At 41.6% G+C, this 18,418-nt stretch overlaps 1 protein-coding gene and 1 non-coding gene across 2 annotated transcripts; one reads left to right on the top strand and one right to left on the bottom strand.

The window, feature by feature from the left end:
• Nucleotides 1-8,670: 8,670 nt before the first annotated feature.
• Nucleotides 8,671-9,528, bottom strand: LOC111897346 (uncharacterized). The gene has a single exon (XM_023893299.2). The coding sequence runs from the start codon at nucleotides 9,526-9,528 to the stop codon at nucleotides 8,671-8,673; it is 858 nt and encodes a 285-aa protein (XP_023749067.2).
• LOC111897347 (small nucleolar RNA R71) lies at nucleotides 9,374-9,480 on the top strand. The gene has a single exon (XR_002852234.2). It is a non-coding gene; the product is annotated as a small nucleolar RNA R71 (small nucleolar RNA).
• Nucleotides 9,529-18,418: the final 8,890 nt, after the last annotated feature.

Here is an 18,418-nt window from a genome sequence, read left to right as displayed (position 1 = left end):
TAAGAAAAATAGTCATTATATCCTAATCAAATTCAGCAATAAGCAGATTGAAAGCAGTTATCAAAAATACTTGAGGTTCTTTAATAAACAAAAGTCAACAAATAACCAAATCACTAAATCCTAACTATGAAATCAACCATATTTAGTCAACTCATCCTAGCCAAAACAAAAGTCATGAGTGTTTAGCTCATGATTTCAGCAAACAAAATCATAAAATCGAGATTCAAAAGTAAAGACATCATTATTCCTAATGAAAAATCGAAAAGTAGAGTTTAGTTGCCTTCGATCTCCTTCGCCTAATGATTGTAATTGAGTTCCTCGCTTCCAATGCTTAATTCCAGTGCCTTTGTCTTAAAAAACTTCAAATTCTCCAGAGCCAAAAGTCCCCATTCGGAGGTTTATGTGAGATATTTATACTTCTCCCGAAAGCAGGGGACCACGTCGTGGTAGGTACACTACGTCGTGGTGATTGCGTTTATCCCGTATTCTACACGTCATCGAATCTGATTGGGAATCTTCAAGACACCACGTCGTGGCAGATATTACCACGACGTGTTAGGCATATTTTCCTTCATTTTAGAGCTCTAGTCCAAACTTTCAACTCCAAGCTTCTTTAATCCAGCTTTCAACTTCGTTTTTGCTTAAACAAGTCTTTTAATACCTGCAACATAATTCATAGCAAATTAAGTATCTTTTGTTCTATTAAGGGCATAAAGTAATTATAATATCGGGATATGTTGTATAAATATGTGTATAAATATGCACATATCAAAATACCCCACACTTATTCTTTACTCGCCCCCAAGCAAATTTATTTAAAATTTTACCAGCAAGATACAAAACAATCCATTTCAAACCCATCCATTATCCCAAGACCTCAATACATGTAATTGTGTCTATAATTCCTAATAACTTCCCATTCCTAAATACTCACAATCCCTATCAATCTTCACCCCTTAACTTATATGACATTCATTTTTGCAACCCTCTAAATCAATCCTCTGAAATCTTGCTTTCCCTCAAGGTGTTTTTGGCTAAACAACCAAGCATACATAAATTCTAGAAATTACAACTTTGATACCATAATAGAGCTCTTTTTTTCTGAATTCTTCACTTTGTTGTATATTTGATCTTTGATTTACTTGAATTCACCACCTTATTTGTTTGATTTTCTGGTATCTTCAATTTTTGATTTCTTCAGAAATTCTGTTCTTTTGATCTTCACACTTTGAAAACTCCAAACTTCTTTAATTATTTAGTAATTTCTCTCTCTTTTTTACATATATTCTCATTTTTTTCTCTCAAATCCTACATGCTTAAGCAAGGAGCTTAGCTTCAACCTTTATTGGGTAAGATATTAGTCTAACTACAATGACTACCTAAGCTTTCCTGGATAGATTTCAGGTTTAGGCTGCAAAACGTGTTATGCCATATACGCTACCAGATTACCTTTCATGCTTCATGACTTTTCACTAGAAAATGGGAAGCCACAAATACACTATAACATGTGTTGGCTCAAGTAAACATTTGGGCTCTCATCGGATCGTCTAATACTATACTAGCAAACATTTTAATTGGCTAAGTTTCCTAAATTAGCATATTAAGACTTAAATTTAAAAATCAAATGCTTTTCCTTATGTTAAATACCCCCTACCCCACACTTATTTCATGCAATGCCCTCATTGCATGGTATGCAAAATATAAACTTAAAAAGAGGGAGAAAAAGGAACAGACTCTCCTGGGATAGAAGATGTGACTTCTAACTCGCTAGAACGTGTGGACACAAAAGTTGAAAGAATAGCGGCCTCCTTGTGGTAATCGGTAGAATTCTTCTTTAAAGCGCGAAAAGAAAATTCAAAGGCATGGGAACAGCTCATCCATACCATGAAAATGAATATGACGCTACCCACATTACGGAGACTACTGGAAATACGAGAGCATGTTCGGAAAACTGAATCGAAAAGCACCACGTCGTGGTGAATATAACCACGTCATGGTAGACCAAACAGAACACTTCTCGGTGATGAAAATTGCGACACCACGTCGTGGTGACAGATACCGCGTCGTGGTGGTGTTGAAAAGTGAAATTTAAAGGGCGAAAAGAGCTACAACTTGAACTAAAATGACACCATCTCTTCCATACAACTGTAGGACACGGACCTTTCACTCTATGACTCAATTAGACCTCGAAAAAATGCTCTCAAATCACGGTTCTCTCGACGTTCTCTTATACCTTCACTCTAACGAACTTTCTTGTTCCAAATATACCCTTACTTGACTCTTACATATAACCTGAGACTAGGACAAAGGAAACGGTAATAAAAGTAGGAAAAATATCCAAAAAACCAAACCATACAAAAAAAAACAAAACATAAAGTAAACAAAAGAAAACCGTAATAATAAAAACTAGTCTAGAACAAGACAAAATAAAACCAAAGAAAAGGATAAGAACTCAATCTTCTGCCTCATCACCAGCTCCACCACCACTGCCTCCAACTCCACCCAACTACTCTTGCCAAATGTTGCCCCACGTTGGAACATGTGGGTGCGCAGAAGGAAAATGCTCTGGATGAGATATACACATAGAGCTCATAAAATGATCTAGGCTCATGTTGGTGTAATTTGCTGCACTAGACATATAGTCCTCATATCGTCTCTTTGCCACACTGTAGGGATCCATGGGCATCTCATCTTCTTCCGGTACCACTGACTCATCCGCTTCTGCTTCATTTCCCTGTTGCCTTCCATGGCTTGGAACCCGGTGTCGTGGAGTATCGTTAGGAATGCTAAAACCACCCATTCCATGATCAACAATAATTCAAGGCCTCTTATAAAGAAGAGTGGAAAAGGTCTTTTGAGGCTCAACTGTAAGCATAGAAGCGTCACGCTTCTCAAAAATACCAAAAGATCGCGCGAGACGGGTAATCCACATACCACCATAAAGCGGGGACCCACGCCTGTCCTTGGCTGGCTGGGCTGTAAGGAAATCAGCCAAGAGAAAAGGTAAATCAGCATAAACCTCAGTTGAGGTGAGAACCCATAGAAAGAAAGCATCCACAGCAGGACATTCATCCCCCTCCTGACGTTCATTAATGGTATTAGTGATCAGGCGGTGTAAAAGGCGATGAATTGGCGACCGGATGTCGCTTTCTTGTGCAGTACCCTTGTGGTAAGCCCCATTAGCAATAGAATGCCAATGGTCCTCTACCTTGAACCCTTCAATGTTCCTAATGGAGGCTGCTATAAATTGTTGGTATAAGGGTGTATGGACTTCAGCTAGAAGGTAGATACCAACCCGTAATGCAAAATCAGCTAGGCTTAAGGAACACCTTTCCCCTACAAGGCAAAAAATAAGATTATCATCTGCATAAATTCCATCTTTTTTTGCGAAAGATGTTGTGGCAAGAAATTCATACACCAATTCTTTGTAAACCACCTCTTGAATCTCAAAAATTTGCCTCCATCCCAAACACATAAACTGACCTTGAACTCCATTGAATACCTTGTCAAGATAAGGCTCGGTATCCTCCATCAAACCCAAACTTCCAATCCAGTGCCAATCAACCTTAGCTGGAACATGCACCTTCCTTTTCTTGAGTAAATCAAGCTTAGCAGTCCATCGCGCACGTGTCTCGGGTGCAACATCTCGTGGAAAAGAATACCATGGAAAATCGTGAGTATCGGGTTGACTTCTTCTAATCCTGCTAGTCATTTCTACATAATAGCCACAAAAGAACAACCAAACAAACCATATGCATTATTATAATCGAAACAGAAGAAGAAAAACTTTGATTCCAGCCACCACGACGAGGACCACGATGAGCTCGTCGTGGTGTCGTGACAGTAACGAGATAAGATCAAATCGCTCCAATGTCAACGCCATATTAACTAAATCCAAGTTCAGGGTTTGTTCAGTGGATGAAATAGAGTAGAATGGTAGCAAAATTAGGGAGCAAAACATCCTAAATTGGGTCCGATTTTTGCAAAAATCGGAACCCTAGTTTCCCAAAATTAGCCCTAAATGTGTTCAAACTAAGAAATAGATGTTCTCTAATACCCTAATAACTATCAAGAGTAAGAAAATCATACCTTTTGGGGATAAGGAACACGAAATTGATGGAGAGGACAAAGAGTTCTTCATGGAGGCTGACACGACGAGAGAGACGGGGTGGTGTAAAAAGTGAAAATGTTTTAACCTAAGTTCAAAAACCCTTTTATTACAGCAGTTATATTTTTCGCCACGACGTGGTAGAATACAACACGTCGTGGTGTCGAGGCTTTTTTCATAGTAAAATCGTGAAAAACAAATCACCACCTCGTGGTGGGCAAAAAAAATTTTGTTTAACAAAAACTCTTAAAAATACACACCCCACACTCGTTTTATGCCACACCCCATGACAAATTCATAGACAAACCAGAAGAATGAGATAATAAAGACCTAGATAAACTAAAAAAACAAATAAAAGTAAAGAAAAGAAAATGCAAACTCAAAACCACAGGTTGCCTCCTGCAAGCGCTTATTTTGAAAGAGTCATGAGCTAGACTCCTTTCCAAGCTACGTTGTTTCCGCTCGTGTGAACTTGACGATTTCACCCTCCCTTTCTTCACTTGGCATTCCGTCCTCGTAATGCTTCACTCGATGCCCATTAACCTTGAAAGGGGTCCCGTCTCTTGAAATAAGCTCGATAGCTCCATGTGGGAAAACTTGTTTGACAACAAATGGCTCGTCCCCCCTTGTTTGCAATTTTCCAGGAAACAGTTTCTACCTTGAGTTGAAAAGTAGCACTCTTTGTCCTTCATGGGACTCTTTATTACCTTTAAGCCTCATATCATGCCACTTCTTAGTTTTGTCTTTATAAATCAAAGAACTTGTGTAGGCTTCGTTTCTAAGTTCTTTGAGAGCATTCATTTGTATCAACCAGTTGGCACGCAGTTCATTTAACTCAAAATTACATATCTTCAAAGCCCAAAATGCTTTATGATCTATCTCAACTGGCAAGTGGCAACTCTTCGCATAAACCAACCTATATGGTGTAGTACCAATAGGTGTTTTAAAAGCGGTTCTAAACGCCCATAGTGCATCATCAAGCTTATCCGACCATTCCTTTCTATTACTTCCAACCGATCTTTCTAATATTCTCTTCAATGCCCGATTTGTAACTTCAGTTTGCCCACTTGTTTGAGGATGATATGATGTTGCAAATCTATGGTGAACACCATATTTTTGCAACACCTTAGCTAACTGATCATTTGCGAAGTGGGAGCCTCGATCACTAATTAGAGCCTTAGGAACTCCAAATCTTGAAAATAACTTTTTGAGGAAACGTACTACTACTCGAGCATCATTTGTGGGTAATGTTTGTGCCTCCGCCCATTTGGATACATAACCAAATGCTACCAACATTTATTTATTCCCCTTTGACATTGGGAAAGGTCCCATGAAGTCGATTCCCCAAATATCAATTATTTCACAAACTTGAATGCTATTTTGGGGCATCTCATTTCGTGATGAAACATTTCCCAACCTTTGTCATGAATCACATTCTTTGACAAATTTTGTAGCATCTTTAAATATAGTAGGCCAATAAAAACCCAAATCAAAAACCTTCTTTGCTGTATATTACGCTCCATGATGTCCTCTGGTGGGCCCGCTATGACAATGCTTCAAGATTTCACGACTTTCCTTCTCGAATACACATCTTCTTATCATACCATCAGCACAGCTATGAAAGAGGTATGGCTCATCCCAAAAGTAATACTTAATTTCTGAAAAGAATTTCTTCTTTTTTTGGCGGGTCAAGTCGTTTTGAATGTATTTACTTGCTAAATAGTTAGCTATATCTGCAAACCATGGAATCTCTCATGCTATAACCAATAAATATTCTTCGGGAAACTCGTCTCCAATCTTTTTTCTTCTAACTCCTCCAAGTGCGGGTTTTAAAGTCTCGATAGATGATCAGCAACCACGTTCTCCATCCCCTTTTTATCTCGTATTTCGATGTCAAATTCTTGTAGCAGCAACACCCAAAGAATCAACCTTGGCTTAGCATCTTGTTTGGCAAAAAGATACTTAAGGGCAGAATGGTCAGTAAAAACTATGGTTTTAGACAAAACCAAATAAGAGCGAAATTTATCAAATGCAAAAACCACTGCTAGTAGCTCCTTTTATGTAGTAGTGTAGTTCTCTTGTGTTGGGTTCAAGGTCTTACTTGCATAGTAGATAGGCTAAAAATGCTTGTCAATTCTTTGTCCCAAGACAGCTCTCACCGCGAAGTCACTGGCATCACACATAAGCTCAAAAGGAAGACTCCAATCTGGAGCTATCATAATAGGTGTAGTGGTCAATCTTTCCTTCAACAAATGAAATGCATCTAGACACTCTTTAGAAAAGTTGAAAGGGGCATCCTTCAAGAGAAGTTGAGTCAAGGGCCTTGTGATCTTGGAAAAGTCTTTAATAAAACACCTATAAAATCCCGCATGTCCTAAAAAGCTTCTTACCCCCTTGACATTTGTTGGAGGTGGTAATTTGGCTATGGTATCAACCTTTGCTCTATCCACCTCTATCCCCATCCTTGAGACCTTGTGACCTAACACAATGCCTTCCTTCACCATAAAATGACACTTCTCCCAATTGAGAACAAGGTTGGTCTTCTCACATCTTGCTAGCATTAGATCCAAGTTGGACAAACAGTCTTCAAAAGAGGACCCGAAAACTGAGAAGTCATCCTTGAAAACCTCCATAAACTTTTCGATCATATCATGAAATATAGCCATTATGCATCTTTGGAAAGTGGCTGGTGCATTGTATAACCCAAAAGGCATGTGTCTATATGAAAATGTTCCACTTGGGCATGTAAAAGTGGTTTTCTCTTGATCTTGTGGGTCAACCGGAATTTGAAAGTACCGCAAGAAACCATCAAGGAAACAATAATAAAGATGCCCGGACAAACTCTCTACCATTTGATCGATGAATGGTAGCAAAAAATGATCTTTGCATGTTGCATCATTAAGCCTTCGATAGTCAATACAAACGCGCCACCCGGTAACTGTCCTTGTTGGGATCAACTCGTTAGCTTCATTGGTTACCACTGTCATTCCTCCTTTCTTTGGCACAACATGAACTGGACTTACCCGTGTGCTATCAGATATTGAGTAAATGATACCAGCATCTAATAGTTTCACCACCTCTTTTTTTTACTAATTCTTACATGTTTGGGTTGAGTCTTCTTTGGCGTTGTACTATTGGTTTAGCTCCTTCTTCTAAATTGATCTTATGAGAACAATAGGCTGGACTAATCCCCTTGATATCCATGATCTTCCATGCAATGGCACCTTTTCTCTTCTGTAGAACTTTAACTAAGCTTTCTTTCTTGTCTTTCGCCAAGTCGGAAGCAATGATTACTCCAGGTGTTCGGGAATGGCTTTCAACTCGAGTTTGGGGGTTGCGTCAGCTACCACGACGTGGTGATCCTGCCACGTCGTGGTGTCGTGGTTTTTAGTTCCAAATCGAGAAAAAAACTTTGCCACGTCGTGGCACTCTGACCACGTTGTGTTGTGTCTTCTGTCTCTTGCATTGCTTCATTGTACTCCCCTTCTTCCAGTAACTTCTCTAATTCTTGAAGGTCGAATTCAGGATCAAAATTTCCTTCATCAAGCACCATAAATCCTTCATTTTCTTTTTCTTTCCAACTCACTAATTCTTTTTCCAATATTTCATCCAACACATCAACAGAAAACACCGTATCATCACTCATCCTTGAATGTTTGATCGCCTGATTAACTCTAAAAGTCACCGCTTCCTCTCCAACACGTAATGTAAGCTTGGATTCCCTTATATCAACTAAAGCTCGGGCAGTGCTCAAAAATGGTCTTCCAAGAATTATCGGGACTTGCTCATCCTCCTCCATATCCAACACAATAAAATCCGGGGGGGGGGGGGGGGAAACGAACTTGTCTACTCTCACTAGTAGGTCTTCACAAATGCCCCTTGGGAAGGTCATAGTCTTATTGGCTAGATGGATAACCATGCAGACTGGTCTCGGTTCGGGAAGATCAAGCTTTTTGAAGAATGAGTATGGCATCAAGTTGACACTTGCTCCTGAGTCGGCTAGAGCATGACTTGTTGCTAGATTCCCGAATTGGCACGGTAAAATTATGCTCCCTGGATCCCCCATCTTCTTTGGTAGCATGTTTAGCATAGCAGCAGAGCAAGTTTCATTTAGTACAACTTTTGATAATCCTTCCATTTTCTTGCGGTTTGTCAATAGGTCTTTCAAAAACTTGGCATACTTGGGCATTTCAATTAAAGCTTCAAGGAATGGAATGTTGATTTCAAGAGATTTTATGTGATCTAAGAATTTCCGGTAATCTTCAGCATGCTTCTATTGAATTGCTCTGCTTGGGAAAGGAAGTGGTGGACGATATGTCTTCGCCAGCTCGGTATTTTTCTCCTCAAAGACTTGCAACACCATGGCAGATCCACCACGTCGTGGTGATTGCCCATACTTGTTATCTTTATTTTCTTCTTGTCCTTCCTGTTCTACTTCAGGTTTGTTTCTGTCAATAGGGGTTAAGTGAGTGATAATTTTCCCACTTCTAGTGGTGATGGCTTGGATGTGTGCTCATCTTGGGTTTTGTTCGGTATTTCTCGGAAGTCCTCTCAGTGCTCTTTCATTGAATTGCGTAGCTAGTTGCCCAAGTTGTTTCTCTATATTTAGGATCGAAGCTTGCCGATTTCTCAAGAGTGCTTGCTGGTTTTTCATCATCTCCTGTTGTTCCTTCATCATAAGTTGTTGCTCTTTGATTGCTAATTGTTGCTTCCGTTACCTCATGCCTTTTTTCAGGTACTGCTGCAAATCGAGTGACCATACTCTCAAAATCAGATTTCTTCTCAACCGTTGGTTCTTCTCTTTGATAAATGCCCCTCCCTCTTTGTTCATACTTTTCTTCCTTGGCCTTTTTATACTTAGGCTTTCTCCAGTCTTCATCTAAACGATCCCCACTTGAGTAGCAAGCTTGGACCTTCCGGTTTCCATTTTCATCTAGGTCACATTCCTTGGTTAAATGCGGCCCATTGCAGTTTTCACACCCAACCTGAATAACATGGATTGTTTGGTCCATTTTAGTCATTCTTCTATCCATGCTTTGCAACATTGCCATTACCGCTAACATATCCTCTAAAGCAGCATTTGCCGAACCCCTTGTCACATCATTCCGTGGATTATGGTATTCTCTAGAGTGTTTAGAGAATTCTTCGATAAGTTGCTTAATTTCCACTGGATTTTTCTTATTAAGAGGGCCTTGAGAGTCAAGAAGTTGGCGGGTGGTGACATTCACCCCATCATAAAAGATCGAGACCTCTTGCTGCACATTTAGGTCATTTTGGGGGCAATTCCTTATTAGAACTTTATAACGTTCCCAAGCTTCATATAATGATTCCCCCAATTGTTGTTCAAAGTTGGCGATGGCCTTTTTGAGCTTAGCCACCTTGGATGGTGGGCAAAATTGTTCCAAAAATAGTTCACGCATCCGTGCCCATGTTGTTACCGCGCCTGGTGGTTGATGAGATTAAAACTTAATCTAGAAGATCGATTAGATCTCAAATAGGTAAATAAATATTAAATAGTAAGAACGAACGCAAAGCAAAGAACAACTCAAGGATGAATCAAACGTGTCGAATGATTATAAATAAACCCTCAGAAGAGCTCGATCAAGAACATCAACTGTAGAGAGTTGGAGGTTTACAAGAACGAAGAAGAAATCTGTAAATACTTTCGTTATTCTCTAAAACCTTAACCTAATATGCATGCAAGCATATCTTTATATAATAAACCTAGCAAACTCATGGTTGGACAGGCCCAAAACCGGAGTACAAAACAAATGGACTAACAGCCGAGCCCAATGACGCAATCTTCAAACGAATCTTCAACTCAACAATCTCCCCCTTTGCGTCAATTGGAGCGAGATCTTCACTTTTTACTTGGGCCAGCAGCAGCACCAGGTACCTTCTTCTTCACGGTCTCAAACAGACGAGAGATCAGAGCAAGTATCGTCTGCCTGAATCTGATGTACCATTGGATCATGTCGTTGAAGTAGTTGACATCGTCTGCTGCATTCTCTTTACACCTTCGGATGATCGATAGCACGTGCTCTAGACAAGCAGTGGTGTAAAGATGTTTGTCAGCTAAAGCAAAGAGACATTTCTGTCCTTCTGCTCTAGTGAACATGACCGAATTGCGCTTCGGGTCGATCTTGCCCATTTGCATTTGATTGAGATCACTGGTCGATCCCACAGGAGATATCTTCGGTTTCTTCTTGAAGACTGTGGCTACCTCCTGATCCATTAGGGCTACCTCCATGATGTAACAGACTAACATCCTTTTGAGATGGTCTATAATGGGACCATATTTGGCTTCATTCGTCAAAAGGATGTTATGCAAGACAATCCAATCATGAGGATTTAGGTTTGGTAGATCTGCCAAGGATATAAGATGTTCAGTTCTTGCAGACCCTCGAATCACCTTGAACCGAACATTGATGAATCTTCCTTCGGTATAAGGCTTCAAAACCCGAACATTCACTATCTTCTGAGCGCTCCATGTTTGATATTGAGGTCGAGCAGCCTTCAGATAGAATTCGATCAGCTCCCTATCAACCTCAGGGTTCGGATGAGGGACTTCAAAAATATTGGAGAAGGCGTGGAAGATAAACGCCTTACGAGTCAACAGCATGTCGAACTGCGAATCGACAGAATTATAGCAGTCGAAGGAGATCACCGGCTCGAGCCATAGGATGCTAGGAGTATCTATGGCCTCCTTGATCATTCTCTCCCGAGTCCAAGCAGGGAAAAGAGTCTTCCTGCTCTCGAGGAGATCGTGGGCTTCTTTCTGCTTGCGTTCGGCTTCTTCAGCCTCTCGCGCCACACGAATATAGTCATCATCAACATTGCGACTGTTTTTACGTTTCAACATGTCCGCAATGGTTTCTTTATCTTCATCGTCATCTTCTTCCTCAGCTATGTTTTTCCGTTTATCCTTCACACCCGAACCCGAAGCTTTACCATTCAGAGGTGGTTCGGTTGTGTGAGTAGCTGTTGAGGAAGGAGGTGGTTTCGATCCGGACTTCCCTTCTCCCCCTTGTTTCGGATTGGACACGAAACTAGGTAAGCCTTCGATTTTGCTAAGAAGGTCCATGGCAGGAGTAAGTTTCTCAGCAAGGGTTCGCCTCACCGAATGATTGAGAATCGGATCGTGTGCTTCCAGGATGTTAGATAGGGCAGCGTGTACATCCGAAACACAAGTTTTGATCACCTCCCGTTCGGATCGAAGAGCTTCAATCTGTTGTTGAGAGTTTGAAAGCTGAGTGCTCTTGACCTTGAGGGCGGTGGTTTTGCTTGCTAAAACGTCCATTAACGAATTTTCAGCTGCGAGATCCTCTTGAAGCTTAGCGAGGCGCTCGTCAATGGAGGCACGAAGGGCCGAGTTGTCATCGCTGATGGATTGGCGAAGGGTAGCGAATGACTGTAACTCCGTTGAGACGAACTTGGCCAATTGCTGAACGATTGGTTCCAAAGTTGTCTTGGTAGAATCAGCACTCTCCTGTAAGGACTTCAACAGGGAAGAGGCATCTGAGAATAGTTTATCAACTTTTGCGGTCGCAGCCTCACAGGCTTTTGTGGAGGCGTCTATAGCGGCTGTGGCTGAAGCAACAGAATCATGCTGAGCCCTGGAGAAGGCGTCAACAATCTTCTGAAGAGCGGCTTCAGAGAGAGAGGACTGAGAGTTGGTGGATGACGCAAGAAGTAAGTCAACCTTCTCGTTTAGCTCCTTTAGATGCTTCTTTGTTACTGGAGCATCGTCCTCATCATCACTTAGAACCTGAAACGGACTAAAGTAGACCGAATCGAAGGTCATGTTTTCACCGCCAAGGAACGGGTTATCTCCATCAGAGGCATGATCTGGAGATGGTGGGGGTGGTGAAGCTAGGGGTGTTGTGGTTTGGGTAGGTTTGGGTTGAGTGTTTGTGGGGGGGGGGGGGGGGGGTTTCGGGTGGTGGTTGAGTATGGGAAGGTTCGGTTGTATGCTGGGTTTCGGTTTGAGGTGGTTCGGTTACGGGTGGTGTTTCGGTTGCACTGGTATGAACCCCCGTATCAGATACGTTGGTTGTAACCTTTGCAGTGGTGGTAGTTGTATCTGTGAAAATGTGTGGTGGTATAGGGATAGAGGTTTTAGGAATGGTGGTGGCGGGGTTTATGGTGGGAATGGAAGTAGGGATGGTTTGAGGAGGTGAAAGAACTGGTGAGACATGAATTTCCATGTCTGGGGTAGGTGATCGGGGTGGGGTGTTGCCTCTGGGAGGGGTTGCGCCTCTTTGAGAGCCGTCCGAACCCGAACTCTCGTTTTCTGAGTCACTCGAAGAGGAAGCGATTACAAGCTTTCGCTTCGGTTGAGTCTTCCTTCTCTTCGGTTGCGGGGACTGTGCCGGTTTTGTTTGTTTCCTCTTCCTGGGAGAAGGACCTTTAGGAGCCTTGGTCACTTGCTTCCCTTTTTCCGCCTTTTTGCCCCTAACAGGCTTGTCAGCATCGTGAATGGACTTCAGCATTTCCTGAGTAAGTTGCCTAGGTCCAGATGCCTTGAATTCCTTGACGGTCCGGATGATTCTGCTGTCGGAGGGAACATCGCCGTACATTGTCTCCGGAATAGAGCCAATGAACGAGAACTTGGATGCATCAGAGACGATGATCTTCGTGGTATGAAAAGTACCGACCGAAGGCATCGATGCACCTGCAGCAGTTGGAATGTCAAATTTGTCCATCGCCCATTTTGTAATGAGAATCCAGAACCGGGCATACGACACCTCAGAATGTCGTGATGAAGAAGAAAGGCTCTGGATGAGCTGTTGCCAGAGGACCAACCCAAAGTCTAGGTTGACTCCGTTGTAAACTGCATACATAATCGACAGAAACAGTCGACTTGAACCATCGGATCCGGAGCTCCGTTCAGATAAGCCCTTGAAGAGGACTGTAAACATGCCGTTCCACTATGGCGGCAAGCAGGATTTCTTGAACTTTGCAACGGAGGTGAGCGCCTCCGTGTACCCCATATTATAGAACATGTTGTACAGATGGCCAAGAGGAATCGTCTCCGGATTAATTCTCGATGGGTCAGCAGCCAACCCTAGCAGTGTGCAGAATCGTTGTCGAGAAATGGAGGTCTTGTGATCAGCAACCTCGAAGAACACCCGCTCAACTGCTTTGTCGTAATATGCAGTCGCATACACCTGTGAGAGAATCTCCATGGGCACAGACTCAATCCTGGAGAGAGCTGGAGCGATTTGGGAGTACTTCAGGCACTCGATGATCGGTGACATATAAGAGTCGTACGTCAGAGGGTTCAGATCGATCACCAAGCATTGGTGAGGACGAATGGGAAGGATGTGTGAGGTAGCATGGACGGAAGATGATTCTGCCATTGTTGAAGGTAGAAGAAGAAGATGAACAGTGAAGCTTTTGGGAGTTTTTGCTCTCTTGGAAATTCCGGATGCAGTAAAGAGGTAAATGGGAGTATAGACTACCTTTTATAGTGGGTGAAAGGAGAGAGAAAAATCGTTTCAAATCTTCTATGGAAATACGAAAGGGTTTCCGGAATGACAGATGCGTGACAGTTAAGGCATGTGATGATCACGTAGGAGAGAGAGTGTCAGATTCCTAGGATTACGCCGCCCAACAAGCGCCATTTCAGAACATACCGTTTCGAATCCTCACGCGCCTTTAAGTGCCAGAGAAGTGTCGCTTGAAATTCGCACACGCGTCCATGATGTCAGTAAAAGTATGGGCGTTCCAAATTCACACGCGTTCCCTTTTTACCGTCGTTTGAAATTCAATCCTTTTAACTCCCGCCTGAGTCAGCAACCTTTTGTCTTATCTTTTAAATGGCATCTTTTGAATTTAATACCCACGTGGATGATTTTTGACCACAACTTGATAATTAACCACCAAAGCAATAATACAGCCTGTAATTATTAGTAACGGAATTTTGGAAAATCAAAGATTTTCGTGCGAAGAGTGTAAAAAGAAAAGAAATAAAGCAACTCTTTTTAGGAATGACTGTGATGTCAACAATGACACGAAACAAATGATCCCGGGCACGAATCTCTTCCTTCAAGATCAAGAGAGACCTCAAAGTGTTAATGTGGTTTCCCGTTGAATGACGATCAAGCATTTATTAATAAATGTTGAAATGCTTCTTTTAATTAGGCCAAGTAAGGGTGGCTTTCGCTTTGATTCAGCAATTCTAATCTTGAAATAAGAAAGAAAGTGAACAAAGTACTTGTGAGACCGGTGTAGTTTGTTGAACAAGTAGGTAGGAATTAATTTTAAATTGGCTTGGAAAATATAAAATCTCAAAAAAAAAATAATTAAAAACTGGATCCCAAGGGAAGAAATGTTATGGCGTTTAACAATGTCATAGGAATGACACAAAAATAAAAATTTGAGATTTCAGTAGGATACATCCGTCAATTCGTTGGTGAAAACTTGAGCAAATTTATTGTTCACCGTCAATTCAGATTTGGTGTTGAATTTGGGGTTTCACTTAGCTCGTAGTGGCACGAAACTGAGATCATAAACACAGTTGTTGTGTAACCATAAACCTCAGTGGTAATTTCTGAGAGTCTCAAGGGTTACGTTGATGAAACGAATGTAATGGACAAATGTAATTGAGATGGTGTAAGAAATTAAAGTACCTCTGCTGCAAAAATAAGGACCAAGCAGAAAACTCTTATCTCATGTGAGAAGAGAGTGAGGTAGCTCACGATTAGAATAAATATGATAGCCTAATTGGGAAGACAAGGTTTGTTTATACCAAGTCATTAAGACTATTATTCAGAATTTTATGAGACTTGGGACACATACAACAGCATGCTTCTAGGGACACTTAAGCAATCCAACAATTATATCCCCATAAACGAACGAACACACGAACAAAATTAAAAGAGAAAAATATTTTTGGAGCTTTTGAAATAGATAAAAAAATAAAAGAAAATAAAAAAATAAGCAAGAAAAAAAATTAAGACTTGGAAAGAGTAAAAAAAACTTTGGAAAAATTTTGAAAAACCAAACCCGAACGTTCGGTTGGTTTCGGTTGGGAAAAATTTGAAAAACCGAACCCGAGCGTTCGGTTGGTTTCGGTTCAAGAAAATTTTGGAAGACCGAATCCGAGCGTTCGGTTGGTTTCGGTTCAAGAAAATTTTGAAAAACCGAACCCGAGCGTTCGGTTGGTTTCGGTTCAAGAAAATTTTGAAAAACCGAACCCGAGCGTTCGGTTGGTTTCGGTTCAAGAAAATTTTGAAAAACCGAACCCGAACCTTCGGTAGGTTTCGGTTTTGGAAAATTTTAGAAAACCAAGGAATTTAAACATGCAATTAGAAAATACTTTTAACAATAAGATAAAGAACTTTGTACAAGCAATATACAACCAAGAAAACTACCTTTGTGGTGATGAGCGAGTCAGATGATTTAACCGAACCTGAACGTTCGGTCAATTTCGCTTCTGACGTTTGAGGTTGAGAAGTAGTTTGAGGTACTGACTCTGATTCCATCATACCTAGCCCTTGCAATATTCTGTTGAATGATGCTTCAGGAAGAGCTTTGGTAAAGACGTCAGCCAGTTGATCAGTGGTTCTTACAAAGTGTACTTCGACGTTTCCATCTTCCACGTGATCTTTGATGAAGTGATACCTCAGTGCTATGTGTTTGGTTTTAGAGTGTTGCACAGGGTTATGACAGATCCTAATTGCACTTTCAGAGTCACAATATAGTGGGATCTTCTTCATATTGAGTCCATAGTCTCGAAGTTGACTCTGGATCCAAATCACTTGAGAGGTGCAGGATGCAGCGGCTATGTATTCCGCTTCGGCAGTAGACAGCGACACGCACGTTTGTTTCTTGGATTGCCAGCTAACCAATTTCCCATCAAGGAATTGACAGCCGCCAGTGGTGCTTTTTCTGTCGAGTCCACATCCTCCAAGGTCTGCATCTGAGTAGGCTTGAACGAAGAAGCCTGAGTTGGATGGATACCATAGACCTAAGGAGGCAGTTCGCTTGAGATAGCGGAGAATGTTCTTGACTGCAAGCATGTGAGGTTCACGTGGGTTTGCCTGAAATCTAGCACAGTAACACACAGAAAACATGATGTCAGGCCTGCTAGCAGTAAGATACATTAGTGAGCCTATCATTTGACGATAGAGCGTGATATCAACAACCGGTTTGTCTAGAGATGGAGTTAGTTTGGTGCCGAATGCCATTGGGACTTTGACTTTGGAGTCTCCCATCATACCAAACTTTGCTAGGAGAGTCTTCGTGTAAGCTTCTTGATTGATAAAGATGCCTTCGGGTCCCTGTCTAATATTTAAACCAAGGAAAAAGTTAATAGGACCCATTGAGCTCATTTCAAATTTAGTCTCCATCAGCTTTCTGAATTCAGCTGTTAGGCTGGGATTCGTTGAGCCAAAGATGATGTCATCAACATAAATTTGAACTATCATAAGGTGGTTACCTTCCTTTTTGCGAAAGAAGGTTGGGTCAACCGAACCTTGTTTGAATTTAGACATCTTTAAGAATTTAGTTAACGTTTCATACCAGGCTTTCGGAGCTTGTTTGAGACCATACACAGCTTTATCCAGAATGTAGCAATGATTTGGATACTTTTCGTTCACGAACCCAGGAGGTTGCTCCACGTACACTGTTTCTTCTAGTTCTCCATTAAGAAATGCACACTTGACGTCCATTTGGAAAACTTCAAAGTTTTTGTGAGCAGCATAAGCAAGAAAGATTCTTACAGATTCGAGCCTAGCTACCGGAGCGAAAGTCTCTTCATAATCAATCCCTTCCTCCTGACAATATCCTTTTACAACCAGACGAGCTTTGTTCCTTATCACGTTCCCTTCCTTGTCCATTTTATTCCTAAGGACCCATTTGAGACCAACAACCAAGGCATCTGGAGGAGTTGGAATGAGGCGCCAGACTTTGTTCCTTTCAAATTCGTTCAATTCATCTTGCATTGCTTGAACCCAATCGGAGTGATCGAGAGCAGTGTTAACCGTCTTCGGTTCAACTTTTGAGACGAAAGAGTTAAACATACAAAACTCAACTTTGGAAAATAAGGATGTCTGTTTTGCCTTCAGTTGTGATCGGGTCAGAACCTTTTCAGAGACATCACCAACCACTTGAGAGATAGGATGATCTCTGGTCCATTTGGTAAGAGGAGGATAGTTTGGATCAAAGGTTGGGTCTAGTTCAGCATTGATCATTTCTTCTGGCTCGGATTGGCTTTCGTAGTCGAGTGACATATCACCATGCTCCCCCTCGATTGATGAGATATGAGAGACTTGAGGTTCAGAGGTTTCTTGTGGTGCTGGGCTTTCAGACGTTGATGCACCTTCGGTTGGTGAAGCACTTTCGGTTGGAGTTGGACTTTCGGTAGCAGTTGTAGAGCTTGGCTCCCCCTCAACATGTGAGCTTGGCTCCCCCTCAACTGAAGCATCGTTGGATGAAGGTTCATCAGAATTCGATCCTCCTTCGTTCATTCTCCTGGCAGCTTCTTCGACAATTTGCTTCATGTGGTCTACCTTGTTGTCTGTCGCGCCTGCTTCTGAGAGAGTAGCTTTCTCTGGTTCGTCAAAGAGCTCCATAAATTTCTCGTATAGATTAGCGATCGAGACTGTGACTTGGCCAGTTTGAGGAAAGATTTCCCCAACTGTGTCTTCTTTGGCCTGTAGCTTTTTGACATAGCTATCATCGAAAGTCACGTAATAGGTCTCTTCGATTTTCCTCGAACGCTTGTTTAGGACTCTGTATGCTTTGGAAGTGAGAGAGTAACCCAGAAAGATTCCCTCGTCGGCTTTGACATTGAACTTGTTGCGGTGTTCTTTAGAGTTAAAGATGAAACACCGTGAGCCGAACACATGGAAAAATTTCACATTGGGCTTTCTGTTGTTGAGAATCTCGTATGGTGTGAGCGTGAAGCGCTTGTTGAGATATGACCTGTTCTGCGTAAAACAAGCAGCAGAAATAGCATCAGCCCAAAAATAAAGAGGTAAGGAAGCGAAACTTAGCATAGTTCGGGCAGCTTCACACAAAGATCGGTTTCGTCTTTCGACAATTCCGTTCTGTTGAGGTGTGTAGGGAGCTGAGAAGTTGTGACTTATTCCCTTTTCTGCCAGAAATTCTTCAAATTCCCTGTTCTTGAATTCCAGACCATTGTCGCTCCTGATGTTGCGAACAACCTTCTTGAGCTGTACTTCAATCTGCTTGATGAACACTTTCATCTTATGAGTCGCTTCAGATTTGAGCTTTAGAAAGAACACCCATGTAAATCGTGAAAAGTCATCAACAATAACAAGAATATACTTGCTACCACCG

Source organism: Lactuca sativa, chromosome 3, assembly GCF_002870075.4.
Source record: "Lactuca sativa cultivar Salinas chromosome 3, Lsat_Salinas_v11, whole genome shotgun sequence".
NCBI lineage: Eukaryota > Viridiplantae > Streptophyta > Magnoliopsida > Asterales > Asteraceae > Lactuca > Lactuca sativa.
Note: the sequence above shows the minus strand (reverse complement) of the source record. Positions and strands in the feature narration are given on the sequence as shown.